This window comes from Procambarus clarkii, chromosome 58 (genome assembly GCF_040958095.1).
Source record: "Procambarus clarkii isolate CNS0578487 chromosome 58, FALCON_Pclarkii_2.0, whole genome shotgun sequence".
Taxonomy (NCBI): Eukaryota; Metazoa; Arthropoda; class Malacostraca; order Decapoda; family Cambaridae; genus Procambarus; species Procambarus clarkii.
This window is the reverse complement of record NC_091207.1, coordinates 9,677,482-9,698,966: the sequence shown is the minus strand read 5'-3', so window position 1 is coordinate 9,698,966 and position 21,485 is coordinate 9,677,482. Positions and strand designations below refer to the sequence as shown.

General features: G+C 49.3%; 1 protein-coding gene across 1 annotated transcript in view; it reads right to left on the bottom strand.

Moving 5' to 3' along the window:
- The window catches only part of LOC123767978 (uncharacterized), a 268,631-nt gene that overhangs the window by 153,313 nt on the left and 93,833 nt on the right, over positions 1 to 21,485 (bottom strand). The window contains exons 2-3 of the mRNA XM_069306497.1: positions 17,908 to 18,118; positions 14,518 to 14,658 (exon numbers count right to left, since the gene is read on the bottom strand). Of these exons, the coding sequence (XP_069162598.1) occupies positions 14,518 to 14,658; positions 17,908 to 18,118 (352 nt within the window). The remainder of the gene's footprint in view (positions 1 to 14,517; positions 14,659 to 17,907; positions 18,119 to 21,485) is intronic.

Below are 21,485 nucleotides of genomic sequence, written 5' to 3'. Positions count from 1 at the left end.
CTGCTGTATTGTGCCTACCAATTTGTTGTCAACTACCATTTTAAGCTGTCATTGCAATCAATCATAGCTACCTATGTGCTTTAATATACTGTACCTATAATTTTCTCTCATCTTTTTTTTTTTTTTTTTTTTCATTCCATGTAATCTGTTATCATTTTTTTTTCTATAAATTTTGCAAGTATTTACCTCCTTAAAATTTTCTTAGATTAAGGACCTGCCCGAAACGCTGCGCGTGCTAGTGGCTTTACAAGACTGTAATTACCATAATTGTATCCTCACATTCCTTATGTACATTCTTGTATATGCATAAATAAATAAATAAATAAATAAATAAATAAATATTGGGCAGCGCCACTCATCCTGTGAGTGGACACACCGCCATAGTGACAGTATTGGGCAGCGCCACTCATCCTGAGTGACCACACCACCATAGTGACAGTATTGGGCAGCACCACTCATCCTGTGAGTGGACACCGCCATAGTGACAGTATTGGGCAGCGCCACTCATCCTGTTAGTGGACACACCGTCATAGCAGCATGTACAACACTCCCCAATAGGAAGAAAACCCGCTGGGTTGTTCATCCTGTCACTTGTACCCAGACACAGCTGGGACTTGCTTAACTGTCTCAAGTGAACAGCTCCTCAAACAAGAAGATTAACATCTGTCAACCTTTAAAATCTTACGTTATCTTGCGGGTGCAAAATGGGGGCATGTCTTAAGAACAGTATCAATATTTGACAAATAGTGTTTTTCTAACTCAAACAATGTGGGGTTTATTATTCTACACATATTTCTAATGTCTCTCAGGTGTTCACATTCTCTCAGGTAGTGGTCAAGGCGGTGTCTGTCAATCTCATCACACTCGCATCACAGATTCTGCAACTCCGCTGCTCAGCTGTTGTTTCCATTCCGGATCTCCATGGATATTTGTATCCAAGAGGGATTCTCGCTATTACTGATTCTCTCCAGCTGCCACCTCCTCTTCGTCCATAATGATTGGGATTGCCAGCTGCAACCATGTTGTACCATCGTACAGATTTGCTGATTTGTGCTTCTATCCTCCTTTCCTCAGTTACCTTGTCACGGTGATGTTGCCTGACAATATCTCTAATTTATAGTAGAGTCTTGGGTATAAGTATTCAATATGGTCTCCTTCAGCGCCTTCAGCAGCCAGCACATCTGCTCGTTCATTCCCGCATATTCCAACATGGGAGTGTTACCTCCCAGGGAGGTAACCTCTCTACAGGCAGGAGCTCACGGGCTTGCTCGAGCACGTGAAGTTCTTCGAGGTAGCAGACTGATCTGTGATGCCATTTTTTCTTCTCCTGTTTCCTCCTGTTAGCAGCACAGAACTCATTTTTTTCTTGGCAATATCATTGTAATAGGGATCCCTGACTCTCCTAATTGCAAGCTTAGCATTCAGTCCCTTAATTCTGCTTTTAACACTGGGGAGGGACAACTCCTCTCGTAGATTAGACGATTTGACAGTTCTTGGAATGATTGTCATGGCTTCATTCTGAATGCTTTCGAGCCTTTTCATATCGTTTTGGGAGTAGGTGCACAAAACTGGTGCGGCATAGTCTATGACGGAGCGCACATAGGCTGTGTACATAATTTTAAGCACGGCAATAGAGGCTCCATGTCCATTCCAGGTCATAGCTTTCAGTGCCCTGAGTCGACTTTTGCATGTTCCTATGAGTTGGTTGAGCTCCTCTTTCTTCCCCTTGTTAGAGCCGACAGTGGCGCCAAGGTACCGATAGTGGTCAACCATTCAAGTGTTACACCATTAATTTACAGTTCTTCATTTTCTCCCCGCTTGTGATGAGAGTATGCCTTCGTCTTGTTTGTGGAGAGTGAAACCGAGCTCATTGCATTTCCTTCCAAGGAGTTCAATGGACTGTTTAATTTTTCCCAAGGTTGGGGCTTGTATTAGACATCATCTGCATATCCCACTTGTTGTGTTCCTTCTGGAAAATCAATATTTGCAATGGCGTTCATAAGTACATTGAATAGTGTGGGGCTTAAGACTCCGCCTTGGGGGGGTCCCGAGTTCCATATTCATTGTTCTTGAGACTGCTCGATTGAAGCAGACCTTGGCTTTCCTCCCTGTGAGGGAGATCCTTCAACCCATTTCAAGAGTCTTCCCTTGACATCCATGCATGAAAGCTCGTCCAGGATCGCAATTCCTCGTGCTTTATCTAAGGCACCTTTGATGTCAACAAATACAGAGTACCTAGTGTGACGGTGTTCCCCCCCTTATATTTCTCCCACGCCAGCTGTAAGAGTCATATCTACTTTACCCGAACGTTCTCTGCCTTCCAGAGAACAATTTGATATATGTGGGAGCATGAGGTGTTCTCGCATAGGAGAGAAATTAACTAAAGAAGAGTGTTTTGGCCAGTGGCTTAGGTCCTTTTGGACGCCAAGATGGCGCCGACTCCTACGTTTTCGCGCCAAAATGTAATGACGTCAGTGGCACCAGGTTGGCCAAGAACGGTGACGTGGTACAGGGAGCCAATGAGAAACGCTCCTGGCAAGTGTGACGTCACGAGTGGAGGTAGGTCCGGGTCGTGTGCCCCCGTGGCGCCAGGAGTTAGATACGACACTTCGTCAAGGGCGGACGTGCGATAGAGGGACGTCACGCCAATAGTATGAGTATAATGAGGAAGTGAACAGTGTGAGGAACAGTGAGGAGTGTGAGTGGGCGTGGCATCTCGCAAGTTGCTAAACGTTCGATAACACCGCATGTGGAGCGTGGGAACCCACGTCAACTGGGAGTGTTGCCATTCCCGGAGTGTTCCAGAATTGTGAAGAGGCGGAGAGAAGGCTGCTCATTTATTCCTTTGCTATGTTGTTGATGCAGAGTTATGATTCTTTGATCTTTTAAGTAAACTACAAAACCACCGCCTTGTTTGTGTCAACCCTCCGTTACCTTGTTGCTATTGAGACTATCTAAGAGTGAGTGATTTAAACATATACTTACCTGTTACCAAATTGATTAGTATTCCCTGGGGCCCCTACTATATTACTACTATTCCACTGAGGTGTTACTGGACACAGTAAACACTTGCGACCAAACAGTTGGCGACCTATAAGGAGCGGTAGAGCCCTCTGTCGGGGCGGGCACATGATCAAGTGAAGTGATTGTGTTCTCACTCGTCTTTAGGCTACGAGGCCAGCCGGAGACAGACTGAGAGATTCTCCTGGTGAACCGTGGCACCGTGAGGATCGAGTGCAGACCCGTGGGGGCTACAGTAAGTAACGTTTATCACTACTAATACTTGGTGGTGACTGGCTAGAGAGACACCCCGACACTAGCCGAGTCATTAGGCAAGTAATTAACTATACAGTTTGCTGTGCTCTGTTCTATAACAAATCACAGGGTGACCTACCTATAGTGCTGGAGAGTGAGCGTGGTGAGGGTGGAGGGTGACCTACCTATAGTGCTGGAGGGTGAGCGTGGTGAGGGTGGAGGGTGACCTACCTATAGTGCTGGAGGGTGAGGGTGGAGGGTGACCTACCTGTAGTGCTGGAGGGCGAGGGTGGAGGGTGACCTACCTGTAGTGCTGGAGAGCGAACGTGGTGAGGGTGGAGGGTGACCTACCTATAGTGCTGGAGGGTGAGGGTGGAGGGTGACCTACCTGTAGTGCTGGAGGGCGAGCGTGGTGAGGGTGGAGGGTGACCTACCTGTAGTGCTGGAGGGCGAACGTGGTGAGGGTGGAGGGTGACCTACCTGTAGTGCTGGAGAGCGAACGTGGTGAGGGTGGAGGGTGACCTACCTGTAGTGCTGGAGGGCGAGCGTGGTGAGGGTGGAGGGTGACCTACCTATAGTGCTGGAGGGTGACCTACCTATAGTGCTGGAGGGCGAGGGTGGAGGGTGACCTACCTGTAGTGCTGGAGGGCGAGCGTGGTGAGGGTGGAGGGTGACCTACCTGTAGTGCTGGAGGGTGAGCGTGGTGAGGGTGGAGGGTGACCTACCTATAGTGCTGGAGGGTGAGGGGTGGAGGGTGACCTACCTGTAGTGCTGGAGGGCGAGTGTGGTGAGGGTGGAGGGTGACCTACCTGTAGTGCTGGAGGGTGAGGGTGGAGGGTGACCTACCTGTAGTGCTGGAGGGCGAACGTGGTGAGGGTGTGTTATACTCAAATTCTGTCAGTTGAAATGTAACCAATCACAGGCAAGTAGGCCTCTGACGTCATGCCAGACAGAGGAGCATCAAGCATGCTCCCAGCAGCCTCAGTTATCCTCACAGACCCAGAGTAGGTGGACCTCGGCTGGCCAGTTATACACCTGTTTGCCTCACTCAATAAATATATACAGAAGCGACTACTGTGTCTACATTCAACCCGAACAAGGCAAACGAATACTGGTAGCAGCAGTGGGATCCAGAAATTTTTTTCTGGAAGCAAAAGTTCCAGTACCCAGCATCGCCTCGTGTTCCAGCCAAAACCGCCGCCACCGCCACCGCCATAAGCCGCCATCCTGCCACCCACGCATCAAATATTGTGCCAGACCGGGGTCCTGCCATCAACCACTACTCCAGGCTAACGTTTTAGAAGTAAGGGTCAATATTTTCCTGTGAGAACGCTCACTCATCAGTGAGGAGGAAGGAAGCTTCCCGCGCCAGCCATTTTTGAACCTCGCGCCACCACGTGGGAACCACCTATTACACCCACCACCACCACCACCGCCACCCAAGCTGACAGTATCAAGCTTCGTGAGGGTGCAAGCTACTGCAATCGTCGTCAGCCATCGTCGCAGGTATCAACTGGTTATTCCATCGTCGCAATATTGTCGTCGTCAGAATTTATCTTCGTGCCTCTAGCCTGAACAGTGTGGGGTCCCTGAGTCTCGCGCCACCGCCGCCAGGAGCGCTGCCGTCGCATCCAGTTTGTAAACACGCCTCACATGGGCCTCTTCAGATCTTCACGACGCTTCTCCTACTTTGGCTACTGGTGATCCTCATAAATTACAACCCTGAGATAAGTAATTGCTAGTTGAGAACAACGTGCCAAGTGTTAAAAAGTGACTTATGTAATAATTCCCATAATATCCTGTGAATTAACCATTCAGTGACTTGTTAAATATTGGAGCTGGTTCAGTACTGCACTCCCCACAGTTTTCCTGTGTGATTTCAACATTCCTGCTTCTTACAGTAATTTCATTGAATTTTAATTGTTCTCCTAGAGTGTTATTGGTAAATTCAAATTCCAGTGAATTAAGAAATCCTTGTTTTAGTAGCAGTTAAGGATTTGTGCAATATAATTTTTTTTAATTTCTCCAGACCTAACTTGAAATTTATCCTTTAAGCATTTTATTTTAAACTTTTACCATAGGAGTTATATACATTCCTGTGTCCAGTTTATGTGCTACATCCATATTTCTTGCATTGCCACTTGTTGTGTTGAATCTTTTTAATGAAATTTTGCAATTGCATTTCCCAGTTTTTATTCTAAATTGCTGTGCTTAGTCTGGTTTAATTAATTTACATACATCTAATTCCAGTCATTTTTTAATGAAAGATTGCTAAATTTAGTTTACAATTTGCTTGTTCTTAATTATTTTCTTGCCTAGCCCAATTTAATAATTTTATTTCTGCCATTTTTACTTTAGCCAAGTTGATATTTTTTTGTGTTTATTTTTGTGTATACTATTTCTGATGCCAGGTGCACTTAATTATAATCTGCGTTCAAATATTACTTCCACGGCTGTGACAATGCCTACCACTGTTGAAACCCCTTCAGAATCAATGGGAACAGTTGCTCGTCCCAATGGCCAGAGATCAGCTCAGGAAATGGCTATTCCTCTTTTTGCTGGGGAATCGCGTTTATTAGAATCATGGTTTAGTAAGGTTGAAGCGAAAACAGTTGCACGTTTTTCTAAGCCTACTGATGCCGAATACTTAGCAATTGCACGGTCAGCCGTGGACACAACCAAAGGTGATGCACGTTTTGTTGTTGATGAGAAAGCCATTGTTAGCCTCCAGTCTTGGCCTGAATTTAAGGATTTCTTTCGCCGTCGCTTTGTTAATAAAGGAGACCTTGACCCATATAGGTTAGTCAAGAAAATTGCCAATGCCACCATGCAGCCTGGTGAATCGTTTAATGCGTTTACTAGCCGTCTCGATCAGTATCTGTATGCCTTAGTTTCTGCTATGAATAATTCAACTTGGTTAGATAAAGACAATAATCTGTCCCCTGAGGCTATGGCCAAAATGATAGCATTTGGTACTTTAATGCATTTTGCCCCCGAGCATACAAAACCAATCGTTGAGCAACAAAATTTTGGTGTTAAACATGAAATTGGTGAAGTATTTGAGGCTATTAACAATGCCGCAGATAAACTAGCTCCCCGAAGTGCTCAACTGTTGCCACCCTCTGATGCTGTAAATGTAGTTACAAGCTCTCAGCACCCTCCCACAAATTCTCAAAACTCTTGGTCGCAGAAGCGTACCCATGCTCGTAGCCCCCAGTCAAATTCGCCGCCTCATAAAATGCCGAAACGCCATAGTCCCCAACCATCCACTCCCTCATGTTGGCATTGTGGTAAGAGTAACCACCTTGCAAGGGACTGTTGGTCCGCCCCTAGATCATCACCTCCTAGACAATTCTCTCGGCCCCCTCATCAATCTAATCATTCTAGGCTTCCATATTGCACGTACCATAAACAAGTTGGTCACCACACTGCGGATTGTAGAGCTAGGCAAAGGACATCTCCACCTCGTAACTCCCATGGTCAGTCTTGGCGAGGCTCACAGCGTCCAAGACATTATCAGAACTCTCGTAATTACAACTCCCAGCCCAGCTATAATGCAACTTCAAATTATAATGCTCAGTCACAGAATGCTGGAGCTCAGAATGTTCACTCCATGTCGTCGGGAAACCCCCAAGGCCATCCGCTAACCAATTCAAGCTAGCCAATCCTAGTGCCCTCCCTGTGTATTCAGTAGCTACCCAAAATAGATTTGGACACTTGACAGAGGAGGACACTGACTCTAGACCAGTTGTAGATGTTGACGGATCCACAGTAAATTTGACACAAACAAGACGCAGATATCCCAGACAACATAAGTCAAAAATAGTAACTTGTCCAGTCTCAAGTGATGGTCCCCTTGTATCAGCCATTGTACATGGTAGAGTTTTAAAAGTTTTTCTTGACTCAGGTGCAAAAATTAATATTGTCAAGCCCTCGGCTCTTAGAGACATTGAAAGTATGCACCCTACTATTTTAAAACAGTCACACATACCTTTTCTAAGTGGTATTTCAGGAAATAAAGTAAAAGTTCAGGGTGAAATTGACCTCCCACTCAAGTTCAATGATGTCACATTGTCTATAACATGTTTAGTTGTTGACATTATTCATTTTCCTGGAGACATTCTCTTAGGTCTGTACACCATGATTGATGAAAATATTGCATTGTTTCCCCATCGTTGGAACATAAGTATCAAAGACCATGTCATACCCTTGTGTAGCATGTATCGACAGGGCCACGAGTTCAATCTTCAATCAGATTATGTTCATTTTGTTGACACCCGCCTTGCAAGCGTAGGTTTGTCAGATCATTGTCGTGGTAGCATACCCGAGAAAACAGGCACTCGATTGAAGCATAGTAGTTGTACAGTTGTTAAGGAGAATGAGTATCGGGACTTTCTGGAAGGGGACGCCCTAACGGATTCTCGTTGTCTCGCTCGCCTGGCAGCTTCCATCTCTGAAGTCAGTGGTTCCACGGCTACTGACACTGTGCTACACCCTCATTCTCTCACCAGAATAAGAGTTAAGGTTCAGGGAGTGCCTGAGTTGTCGGATGTGATTGCGGAAAGTGAAACATGTAAAGTGAATGGTACATTTGTTGAACCCTCCTGGCACACAGTGCAGGATGGTACTGTCTCACTTTTTATCGCGAACACAAGTAATGCCGATATCCATCTCCAGTCGGGTACCCATGTTGTAGATTTTGCCCATTACTCGTTACCGGTGCGAGTTGTGGATGATGTCTCCATGGATCATACTGTTTGTACACTCACACCAGGAGAACAGGGATCTCAGCCAGAGGTGCAAGCGCAACACCTCAGTCCTACTGATTTTCCTGACTCTGTGGCTCAGCTTTTGGAAATTTTGAACAGGAATAGAGCTGTTGTTGCTCTACCAGGAGAAAAATTAGGTCTCACTCCTCTCATTACACATAAAATTCCCCTTGAACAAGGAACTACGCCTATTTATGTACCAGCTTACCGACTTCCCCATTCTCAGAGAGCAGAAGCAGATAGACTTGTAGAAGAAATGTTACAGAGTGATGTAATTGAATCGAGTAATTCGCCATGGAACGCTCCATTGATTCTTGTACCAAAACGAGATGGGACTTGGAGACCTGTAATCGATTATCGCAAGCTTAACAGAGTAACAATACCTGATCGTTTCCCACTTCCAGTTCTCAATGATTTGTTGCAAAGTATTGGTCGAAACAAAGTATTTTCAACGTTAGATTTGTTGCAGGGATTCTGGCAAATCCCCCTTGACGAGGAAAGTAAACAATTGACAGCCTTTAGTACTCCCAATGGTCATTTTCATTTCAAAAGAATGCCGTTTGGTTTGCGTAGTAGTCCAATAACCTTTTCACGGCTCATGACAAATCTATTTCGTAGATTGATAGGAAGTACGCTTCTAGTTTACCTTGATGATCTCATAATCATGTCGCAAGATGTTCAGACTCATTTCCAGAACCTTGAAAAGGTACTTGCAAAGCTCGCTGAAGCTAATTTAAAAATAAAGCTTGCAAAATGTTCATTTTTAAAGCAAAAGATTAATTTCCTAGGTCATACAGTTACACCTTCAGGTATTACATTGAATGAATCAAAAATTATTGCTGCCCGTGATTTTCCAACACCTCGTACCGCAGAAGCCGTAAGACAGTTCACAGGTCTTGTAGGATTTTATCGTTCATTTATTGCTGGATTCTCTATTATAGCCGCTCCGCTTTACAAGTTGCAAAGAAAAGATGAACCCTTTGTTTGGGGAGAGGCCCAGGATCAGTCATTCAAAAAACTCAAAGCAGCCTTGATTTCGTCACCTGTCCTTAGGTATCCAGATTTTTCTAAACCTTTTACGTTGGTTACAGATGCTAGTGACATAGGTCTAGGTGCTGCATTACTTCAAACAGAAGGTCACAGAGATCACGCAATAGCTTATGCTAGCCGCACATTATCCAAAGAAGAGAAAAATTATAGTGCAACAGAACGAGAAGCCTTGGCAGTTGTTTGGGCACTTAAACATTTCAAGGATACAATTTATAATTACCCAGTTCATGTTCTTACAGATCACCAACCATTAATTCCCTTGTTCAAAAATAAGAATCCAGTTGGAAAGTTTGCTAGATATTTGCTCACAATTCAAGAATTCAATCCCACATTTGGATATATTCCAGGAAAGCAAAATGTTGTAGCGGATGCGTTTTCTCGACACGTAGCTGCGATTCAGTTAAATTACCCAGCATTAGATGCTACAGTAGTAGAAACGGAACAAAGACAAGACCCCATATGGGCACCCGTCATTAAATTTTTGACTAAGCAAGACACTCGCCCGATTCATAAACCACCAGTACCATTGAAAGAACTAGTTATGTTGGACAATTTACTGTGTAGAGTAGTAAAGCTAGGGACAGCCTCGAGGAAATGTTGTCAGTTAGTTGTTCCAGCTGTCTTGGTACCAACTGTGTTAAAAATTATCCATGATGCTCCTGCAAGTGCACATCCAGGAAAGGATCGTACACTCCAACAAGGTCGATTGAAATATTTTTGGCCAAAAATGGCTAAGGAGATTGCTCATTATGTTGACAGATGTTTAACTTGTTTACAGCACAAGGGACATGTTTCAGGACCTAATCCAATTCAGGTGTACCCAGCAACTAAAGCTCCTTGGGAACGAATATCGATGGATTTATTGACAAATTTTGCGGAAACAGAGAAAGGGAACAAACATTTGCTTGTAATGGTCGATAATTTTTCACGGTTTTGCGAACTAGTTCCTATCCCGAACAAAACAGCAGAAACCATAGCCAGCGCATTCCATGACCAAATAATTTGTAGATATAGTATGCCTAAAGTAATCCTTTCAGATAATGGTCCGGAATTCAGTAATAGTATTCTAACTAGCTTGTGTGATTTATATAACATCAAAAAATGTAGCATCATGCCTTATCATCCGGCAAGTAATGGACTAGCTGAACGTACTAACAGGAAAGTGTTAGATGCCTTGAGAGTCACGTTGAATTTTGATAACAACAATTGGGATGATTTTATACCCTTAATTCAGTGTGCTATAAATTCTTCAATTAATGTTTCTACTGGTGACACACCTCACGCTATTCTTTATGGTACAGATAAGATCCTCCCTAATGAATTGATTAACGTACCTCCTACTCCCTTATATAACGTAGATGATTTTGTTCAAGTGAAGCGTAGACAAATGCAATTAGTATTCAAGAAAATACGAGAACAACTGTCCAAAGCAACAGCCGAGTTCACTCTAGCAAGGAATGCACGAGCTAAACCCAATAAAATAACTATTGGATCTGTAGTAATGATACTTAACCAACACAGGTCTGGTCCTATGTACAAGTTAACTAAGAAATTTTTGGGTCCATATAAGGTAATCGAGCTTATTAAAGGTAACAAATACAGACTTAAGAACTTGTTAACAGGAGAGTATATAAATGAACATTTAGACCACATGAAGTTAGCTAAAATGACTGTTGACGAGACTGATGAGGAAGATGACAATGAACTTACCCAGACAGATACTCCTACTCGGACACCACCTCCTGTGGTTGACAGACCACTGGATGTTCAGCAACCCCATACTAGCAATTATAATCTTAGATCTAGACCTCTCGTTTCAACCGTGCACTCACCACACGTCCATTGGCTAGATGTTAACGAGGATATCTCTCAAGATGATAGTTTGTCACATGAAGTTTCATCTGTTCCGGACCTTCAGTCAGAGCCAGAGTTGTATAGTGCTCTGGATGAGCTAGGTGTAGATATCCGCAGAATTTATAATTGAATGCACTCTGTAGTTATTCTGTTTGTTTTGAAAAAAAAAAAAAAAAAAACTCAATTGCAGTATTTCTACCACATGTGTCTTATTATTACCATTATATATAATGTATAGTTTTTCTCAACTTTATTTTGTTATGAATTAGATGCCATTGTCAAGTCTACTACCATTTGTATTTTTACAGTGCTTGTCATAAGAGTTATTATTGTTCTAGCAACCACATTGTGGCCAGTGAATCCTGACTGCTATCACGCAGATGTTAGTCTTCTTGATCCAGGTCTTGTATATGCTTGTAAATATATTGCACATTATATATATTGTACATTGGTCTTGTAAATATATTGTATATTTCGAAAAAAAAAAAAAAAAAAAAAAAGAGAAAAAAAAAAAATTATCTATCTTGAAATTCAATTGTGGTTGTTAGGTCAGAACTTTGTTCTATTAATGTAATAATTGTTTAATTTTGTATGGTTTTCAAGCACATGCCATTGACACATGTTAATAATTTTGTTTAGGCAATACCTTGAGTTGTATTGTTCATATCTGATCAGTAGACATACACATGTTCTTAATACTCTGATTTAATCAAAGCATTGTTACCATGATTTTCACCTATTATGATGAATTTTTTTTTTTTTTGGTGCATATATGCCGAGTTGTTTGTATTACGCACACCTGATCTTCTTTCAATGTTTTATTATGCAAATTTCACATGTAAGCCATTATTGTATGCCACCGAGGTCCTTTCAGTATCATTGTAACTATATAGCTAGCCAGAGCTTGTCGACAAGGGACGTCGACTTGGTAGCGTGTCCGAGCGGTGTTATACTCAAATTCTGTCAGTTGAAATGTAACCAATCACAGGCAAGTAGGCCTCTGACGTCATGCCAGACAGAGGAGCATCAAGCATGCTCCCAGCAGCCTCAGTTATCCTCACAGACCCAGAGTAGGTGGACCTCGGCTGGCCAGTTATACACCTGTTTGCCTCACTCAATAAATATATACAGAAGCGACTACTGTGTCTACATTCAACCCGAACAAGGCAAACGAATAGGTGGAGGGTGACCTACCTGTAGTGCTGGAGGACGAGTGTGGTGAGGGTGGAGGGTGACCTACCTGTAGTGCTGGAGGGTGAGTGTGGTGAGGGTGGAGGGTGACCTACCTGTAGTGCTGGAGGGCGAGCGTGGTGAGGGTGGAGGGTGACCTACCTGTAGTGCTGGAGGGCGAACGTGGTGAGGGTGGAGGGTGACCTACCTGTAGTGCTGGAGGGCGAGTGTGGTGAGGGTAGAGGGTGACCTACCTGTAGTGCTGGAGGGCGAGCCTGGTGAGGGTGGAGGGTGACCTACCTGTAGTGCTGGAGGGTGAGCGTGGTGAGGGTGGAGGGTGACCTACCTGTAGTGCTGGAGGGCGAACGTGGTGAGGGTGGAGGGTGACCTACCTGTAGTGCTGGAGGGCGAGCGTGGTGAGGGTAGAGGGTGACCTACCTGTAGTGCTGGAGGGTGAGCGTGGTGAGGGTGGAGGGTGACCTACCTGTAGTGCTGGAGGGTGAGGGTGGAGGGTGACCTACCTGTAGTGCTGGAGGGTGAGGGTGGAGGGTGACCTACCTGTAGTGCTGGAGAGCGAGTGTGGTGAGGGTGGAGGGTGACCTACCTGTAGTGCTGGAGGGCGAGCCTGGTGAGGGTGGAGGGTGACCTACCTGTAGTGCTGGAGGGTGAGGGTGGAGGGTGACCTACCTGTAGTGCTGGAGAGCGAGTGTGGTGAGGGTGGAGGGTGACCTACCTGTAGTGCTGGAGGGTGAGTGTGGTGAGGGTGGAGGGTGACCTACCTGTAGTGCTGGAGGGTGAGCGTGGTGAGGGTGGAGGGTGACCTACCTGTAGTGCTGGAGGGCGAGCGTGGTGAGGGTGGAGGGTGACCTACCTGTAGTGCTGGAGGGTGAGGGTGGAGGGTGACCTACCTGTAGTGCTGGAGGGCGAGCGTGGTGAGGGTGGAGGGTGACCTACCTGTAGTGCTGGAGGGTGAGTGTGGTGAGGGTGGAGGGTGACCTACCTGCAGTGCTGGAGGGTGAGTGTGGAGGGTGACCTACCTGTAGTGCTGGAGGGCGAGTGTGGTGAGGGTGGAGGGTGACCTACCTGTAGTGCTGGAGGGTGAGTGTGGAGGGTGACCTACCTGTAGTGCTGGAGGGCGAGTGTGGTGAGGGTGGAGGGTGACCTACCTGTAGTGCTGGAGGGTGAGTGTGGTGAGGGTGGAGGGTGACCTACCTGTAGTGCTGGAGGGTGAGTGTGGTGAGGGTGGAGGGTGACCTACCTGTAGTGCTGGAGGGCGAGCGTGGTGAGGGTGGAGGGTGACCTACCTGTAGTGCTGCAGGGTGAGCGTGGTGAGGGTGGAGGGTGACCTACCTGTAGTGCTGGAGAGCGAGTGTGGTGAGGGTGGAGGGTGACCTACCTGTAGTGCTGGAGGGCGAGCGTGGTGAGGGTGGAGGGTGACCTACCTGTAGTGCTGGAGGGTGAGTGTGGAGGGTGACCTACCTGTAGTGCTGGAGGGCGAGTGTGGTGAGGGTGGAGGGTGACCTACCTGTAGTGCTGGAGGGCGAGCGTGGTGAGGGTGGAGGGTGACCTACCTGTAGTGCTGGAGAGCGAGTGTGGTGAGGGTGGAGGGTGACCTACCTGTAGTGCTGGAGGGCGAGCGTGGTGAGGGTGGAGGGTGACCTACCTGTAGTGCTGGAGGGTGAGGGTGGAGGGTGACCTATCTGTAGTGCTGGAGGGCGAGCGTGGTGAGGGTGGAGGGTGACCTACCTGTAGTGCTGGAGGACGAGTGTGGTGAGGGTGGAGGGTGACCTACCTGTAGTGCTGGAGGGTGAGTGTGGAGGGTGACCTACCTGTAGTGCTGGAGGGCGAGTGTGGAGGGTGACCTACCTGTAGTGCTGGAGGGTGAGCGTGGTGAGGGTGGAGGGTGACCTACCTGTAGTGCTGGAGGGTGAGGGTGGAGGGTGACCTACCTGTAGTGCTAGAGGACGAGTGTGGTGAGGGTGGAGGGTGACCTACCTGTAGTGCTGGAGGGTGAGTGTGGAGGGTGACCTACCTGTAGTGCTGGAGGGTGAGCGTGGTGAGTGTGTAGGGTGACCTACCTGTAGTGCTGGAGGACGAGTGTGGTGAGGGTGGAGGGTGACCTACCTGTAGTGCTGGAGGGCGAGTGTGGTGAGGGTGGAGGGTGACCTACCTGTAGTGCTGGAGGGTGAGGGTGGAGGGTGACCTACCTGTAGTGCTGGAGGGCGAGCGTGGTGAGGGTGGAGGGTGACCTACCTGTAGTGCTGGAGGGTGAGGGTGGAGGGTGACCTACCTGTAGTGCTGGAGGGCGAGCCTGGTGAGGGTGGAGGGTGACCTACCTGTAGTGCTGGAGGGTGAGCGTGGTGAGGGTGGAGGGTGACCTACCTGTAGTGCTGGAGGGTGAGGGTGGAGGGTGACCTACCTGTAGTGCTGGAGGGCGAGCCTGGGGGCGTGTTGGTTGTATTTGGTGACAGTCACTGTCAGCTCCTTGTTGATCGCCTTCCCCGCCAGCAGCGCCACCACAATGATGTGGTACTCCTCCCCGGCGGCCTTCTCCAGGTACCTGTACACACAGTACCAGTTATACCAGCCCCGGGTCACCCCAGGTACCTGTATACACAGTACCAGTTATACCAGCCCCAGGTCACCCCGGGTACCTGTATACACAGTACCAGTTATACCAGCCCCGGGTCACCCCAGGTACCTGTACACACAGTACCAGTTATACCAGCCCCGGGTCACCCCAGGTACCTGTACACACAGTACCAGTTATACCAGCCCCAGGTCACCCCGGGTACCTGTATACACAGTACCAGTTATACCAGCCCCGGGTCACCCCAGGTACCTGTACACACAGTACCAGTTATACCAGCCCCAGGTCACCCCAGGTACCTGTACACACAGTACCAGTTATACCAGCCCCGGGTCACCCCAGGTACCTGTACACACAGTACCAGTTATACCAGCCCCGGGTCACCCCAGGTACCTGTACACACAGTACCAGTTATACCAGCCCCAGGTCACCCCAGGTACCTGTACACACAGTACCAGTTATACCAGCCCCAGGTCACCCCGGGTACCTGTATACACAGTACCAGTTATACCAGCCCCGGGTCACCCCAGGTACCTGTACACACAGTACCAGTTATACCAGCCCCGGGTCACCCCGGGTACCTGTACACACAGTACCAGTTATACCAGCCCCGGGTCACCCCAGGTACCTGTACACACAGTACCAGTTATACCAACCCCGGGTCACCCCAGGTACCTGTACACACAGTACCAGTTATACCAGCCCCAGGTCACCCCAGGTACCTGTACACACAGTACCAGTTATACCAGCCCCAGGTCACCCCAGGTACCTGTACACACAGTACCAGTTATACCAGGCCCAGGTCACCCCAGGTACCTGTATACACAGTACTAGTTATACCAGGCCCAGGTCACCCCAGGTACCTGTACACACAGTACTAATTATACCAGCCCCAGGTCACCCCAGGTACCTGTACACACAGTACTAGTTATACCAGGCCCAGGTCACCCCAGGTACCTGTATACACAGTACTAGTTATACCAGGCCCAGGTCACCCCAGGTACCTGTACACACAGTACCTGTTATACCAGGCCCAGGTCACCCCAGGTACCTGTATACACAGTACCAGTTATACCAGCCCCAGGTCACCCCAGGTACCTGTATACACAGTACCTGTTATACCAGCCCCAGGTCACCCCAGGTACCTGTACACACAGTACCAGTTATACCAGCCCCAGGTCACCCCAGGTACCTGTACACACAGTACCAGTTATACCAGCCCCAGGTCACCCCAGGTACCTGTACACACAGTACCAGTTATACCAGCCCCAGGTCACCCCAGGTACCTGTACACACAGTACCAGTTATACCAGCCCCAGGTCACCCCAGGTACCTGTACACACAGTACCAGTTATACCAGCCCCAGGTCACCCCAGGTACCTGTATACACAGTACCAGTTATACCAGCCCCAGGTCACCCCAGGTACCTGTACACACAGTACCAGTTATACCAGCCCCAGGTCACCCCAGGTACCTGTACACACAGTACCAGTTATACCAGGCCCAGGTCACCCCAGGTACCTGTACACACAATACTAGTTATACCAGGCCCAGGTCACCCCAGGTACCTGTACACACAGTACTAGTTATACCAGGCCCAGGTCACCCCAGGTACATGTACACACAGTACTAGTTATACCAGCCCCAGGTCACCCCAGGTACCTGTACACACAGTACTAGTTATACCAGGCCCAGGTCACCCCAGGTACCTGTACACACAGTACTAGTTATACCAGCCCCAGGTCACCCCAGGTACCTGTACACACAGTACTAGTTATACCAGGCCCAGGTCACCCCAGGCACCTGTACACACAGTACTAGTTATACCAGCCCCAGGTCACCCCAGGTACCTGTACACACAGTACTAGTTATACCAGGCCCAGGTCACCCCAGGTACCTGTACACACAGTACTAGTTATACCAGGCCCAGGTCACCCCAGGTACCTGTACACACAGTACTAGTTATACCAGGCCCAGGTCACCCCAGGTACCTGTACACACAGTACCAGTTATACCAGGCCCAGGTCACCCCAGGTACCTGCACACACAGTACCAGTTATACCAGGCCCAGGTCACCCCAGGTACCTGTACACACAGTACCAGTTATACCAGCCCCAGGTCACCCCAGGTACCTGTACACACAGTACCAGTTTGTGCTGTACATGTACACCACACAGGTGCGGGTGTACACCACACAGGTGAAGGTGTACACCACACAGGTGAGGGTGTACACCACACAGGTGAAGGTGTACACCACACAGGTGAGGGTGTACACCACACAGGTGAGGGTGTACACCACACAGGTGAAGGTGTACACCACACAGGTGAGGGTGTACACCACACAGGTGAAGGTGTACACCACACAGGTGAGGGTGTACACCACACAGGTGAGGGTGTACACCACACAGGTGAGGGTGTACACCACACAGGTGAAGGTGTACACCACACAGGTGAGGGTGTACACCACACAGGTGAAGGTGTACACCACACAGGTGAGGGTGTACACCACACAGGTGAGGGTGTACACCACACAGGTGAGGGTGTACATGTACAAGGTAGTGTGGGGGTCACACTGGGAGCAACACTAACACACAGTTTACACTGCTGGTGTACTTGTGGCCCGCCTCCACCACACCCGCCATGTTGGGCCTCCTCCCTCTCTCTCACTCTTTCTCACTCTCACTCTCTTGCTTACACTCTCGCTCTCACTCTCTCTTGCTTACACTCTCGCTATCACTCTCTCTTGCTTACACTCTCACTCTCACTCTCTCTTGCTTACACTCTCGCTCTCACTCTCTCTTGCTTACACTCTCGCTCTCTCACTCTCTCTTGCTTACACTCTCGCTCTTAACCTCTCGCTCTCACTCTCTCTTGCTTACACTCTCGCTCTCAAGCTCTCGCTCTCAACCTCTCGCTCTCACTCTCTCTTGCTTACGCTCTCGCTCTCAACCTCTCGCTCTCACTCTCTCTTGCTTACACTCTCGCTCTCTCTCTCTCACTCTCTCTCGCTTACAATCTCACTGTCTCGCTCCCTCACTGTCTCTCTCCCTCACTGTCTCTCTCCCTCACTGTCTCTCTCCCTCACTGTCTCTCTCACTGTCTCCCTCACTGTCACTCCTTCAGTGTCACTCTCACTGTCCCAGCAGCAGCAGGAGCAGCAGGGTGTGCAGGGTGAAGGTGAAGGTGAGACGGGGTCGGGGCGGGCGCGCGGGGACCCACCTGGCCGTGGTGATGTTGCCGCCGTGTTCGTGGATGGTGAAGAAGTTGTAGTCTGTCTGTGGGGACTGGTAGAGGAAGTAGCGAGGCTGTGGGGCGGGCGTGGGCGGGGTGTGGGCGTCGTCCACCGCCCTCACCACCGTCACCGCCACCCCCGAGGGCGCCGCCGCGTACACCCGGGGCGGCCGTCGGGGCTCCTCCAGGCGCAGCGACCCTGTGGGAGGACACCAAGGGTCAGAGGCGCTCTCATTCTATACCAACATTATACATATACATATACATATAACTATAATATATAACTACTCTAACTCCTCATACATATATACATATATATATAGCTACTCCTCTAACTCCTCTACATATATAAGGGTGTTATCAATAGCTTTAGCGTGAGTCTTCTCGTGCTAATTGTATAATGACTTTAATTATATTTTGCTTCACTTGAGAAGGAAGTGGAAAATTAGCTCTTAAAGGATCATTTGAACAGTTTTATTTATGGTGAGGCGGAGTTATGATGGTGCAGTATGGTGAGTGTTGACACTGGTGGTGGTGTTATGATGGTGCAGTATGGTGAGTGTTGACACTGGTGGTGGAGTTATGATGGTGCAATATGGTGAGTGTTGACACTGGTGGTGTTATGATGGTGCAGTATGGTGAGTGTTGACACTGGTGGTGGTGTTATGATGGTGCAGTATGGTGAGTGTTGACACTGGTGGTGGAGTTATGATGGTGCAGTATGGTGAGTGTTGACACTGGTGGTGGTGTTATGATGGTGCAGTATGGTGAGTGTTGACACTGGTGGTGGAGTTATGATGGTGCAGTATGGTGAGTGTTGACACTGGTGGTGGTGTTATGATGGTGCAGTATGGTGAGTGTTGACACTGGTGGTGATCTATGGGTGTTCACTCCAACTCCCTGGTATTGGGTGCTATGTAGACAACGCCATCTGTTGGTGGTGGCGTGGTGTCAGTGGACGGTTCCGGTTTCCTGCCTCAGTTACAAGGTGAGGTCGATGACGACGACCTCTGGTGGGTGGCGTATTGAGATCAACGCCATCTAGGTTGTGGCTACAAGTTACAATATCAATTCCCCGCTGGAACGGTGTAATCCTAAGGTCACCCAGTGTACTGTCCGTCTAATTAATGACGTTTTATGTTCACAGAGTCGACGTAAGGAGGCGATTGCACTGAGGAGGGCAGTTCACCTTGGGTAGTCCTGAACTTGGGTAGTCCAGCAGTCTCCGTGGTGTAGTGGTAAGACACTCGCCTGGCGTTCCGCGAGCGCTATGTCATGGGTTCGTATCCTGGCCGGGGAGGATTTACTGGGCGCAATTCCTTAACTGTAGCCTCTGTTTAACGCAACAGTAAAATGTGTACTTGGATGAAAAAACAATTCTTCGCGGCAGGGGATCGTATTCCAGGGACCATAGGATTAAGGACTTGCCCGAAACGCTACGCGTACTAGGTACTAGTGGCTGTACAAGAATGTAACAACGTAACAACTCTTGTATATATCTCAAAAAAAAAAAAAAAAAAAAAAAATCTTGAGTTGGTCCTGTGAGAGGACAAAGTGGCCGTCGTCGGTTATAGCAGTGTGTTAGCTGCTGGTTAATGCAGTGTTGTATGAACCGACGTACCCGGGATTGGTCAGTAAGAGTTACAAGACGACAGTAGTGCGTCTGTTGACAAGTGCTGCTAGCCAGCGACAAGTAAAGTAAGTCAATTTTATTCAGGAAAGTACATATATAGTTGATTTACAAACATAATGTTGGATTTATAGATAGAGGTAGTACATACAATACCTAAAGCCACTAGTACGTATAGCGTTCCGGCCAAACTTCTGCCAGAGTGTTAACTACCCGAGTATGTGATTGAGACCCCTGTATGTGATTGAGGCCCCTGTCAGTGTGTTGCTGAACCCTCTGGCAGTGTGTATATGGGGAATGGTGGCGGGGTAGTGGCACATTGTGACTATACGGTGTGTGTGGACTGGCCCATGTTGAGGAAGGTGGACTCACCGGTGTTTACCATTAGGTGCACGACGTGTACCTGGAAGGTGGACTCACCGGTGTTTACCATTAGGTGCACGACGTGTACCTGGAAGGTGGACTCACCGGGAGTGATGAACACTGACGATGTATTGTCCTGTGTGAAAGTGACACTTTGTAAATATGTGTAGTAATACTTTCATTTTACATATATATATATATATATATATATATATATATATATATATATATATATATATATATATATATATATGGCGGTGAAGTTGTTAAAATATTGGTGCAGGTAATTGTGTATTGCTTATCCCCCTCCCCCCCCCTTTTAATTCATTGCACTACTACTTGTCACGGACAGTTCTTGAAAGATTACTTTCAAGGTATGACTTGTGGGTTGGGTATAGAGGAAGAGGTTATAACAGCATGAACCCGGTTACTGGTCCAAGTGGCCGTAACAAGGGGCCCCTCTCCTGGGGGTGTCCGCCCCCTCTCTCCTGGGGGTGTCCGCCCCCTCTCTCCTGGGGGTGTCCCGCCCCCTCTCTCCTGGGGGTGTCCGCCCCCCTCTCCTGGGGGTGTCCCGCCCCCTCTCTCCTGGGGGTGTCCGCCCCCCTCTCCTGGGGGTGTCCGCCCCCCCTCTCTCTCCTGGGGGTGTCCGCCCCCCCTCTCTCTCCTGGGGGTGTCCGCCCCCCCTCTCTCTCCTGGGGGTGTCCGCCCCCCCCCTCTCTCTCCTTGGGGTGTCCGCCCCCCCCTCTCTCTCCTGGGGGTGTCCGCCCCCCCCTCTCTCTCCTGGGGGTGTCCGCCCCCCCTCTCTCTCCTGGGGGTGTCCGCCCCCCCCTCTCTCTCCTGGGGGTGTCCGCCCCCCCTCTCTCTCCTGGGGGTGTCCGCCCCCCCTCTCTCTCCTGGGGGTGTCCGCCCCCCCTCTCTCTCCTGGGGGTGTCCGCCCCCCCTCTCTCTCCTGGGGGTGTCCGCCCCCCCCTCTCTCTCCTGGGGGTGTCCGCCCCCCCCTCTCTCTCCTGGGGGTGTCCGCCCCCCCCTCTCTCTCCTGGGGGTGTCCGCCCCCCTCTCTCTCCTGGGGGTGTCCGCCCCCTCTCTCTCCTGGGGGTGTCCGCCCCCCCTCTCTCTCCTGGGGGTGTCCGCCCCCCCTCTCTCTCCTGGGGGTGTCCGCCCCCCCTCTCTCTCCTGGGGGTGTTCGCCCCCCCTCTCTCTCCTGGGGGTGTCCGCCCCCCCCTCTCTCTCCTGGGGGTGTCCGCCCCCCCCCTCTCTCTCCTGGGGGTGTCCGCCCCCCCCTCTCTCTCCTGGGGGTGTCCGCCCCCCCTCTCTCTCCTGGGGGTGTCCGCCCCCCCCCTCTCTCTCCTGGGGGTGTCCGCCCCCCCTCTCTCTCCTGGGGGTGTCCGCCCCCCCCTCTCTCTCCTGGGGGTGTCCGCCCCCCCCCTCTCTCTCCTGGGGGTGTCCGCCCCCCCCCTCTCTCTCCTGGGGGTGTCCGCCCCCCCCCCTCTCTCTCCTGGGGGTGTCCGCCCCCCCCTCTCTCTCCTGGGGGTGTCCGCCCCCCCTCTCTCTCCTGGGGGTGTCCGCCCCCCCC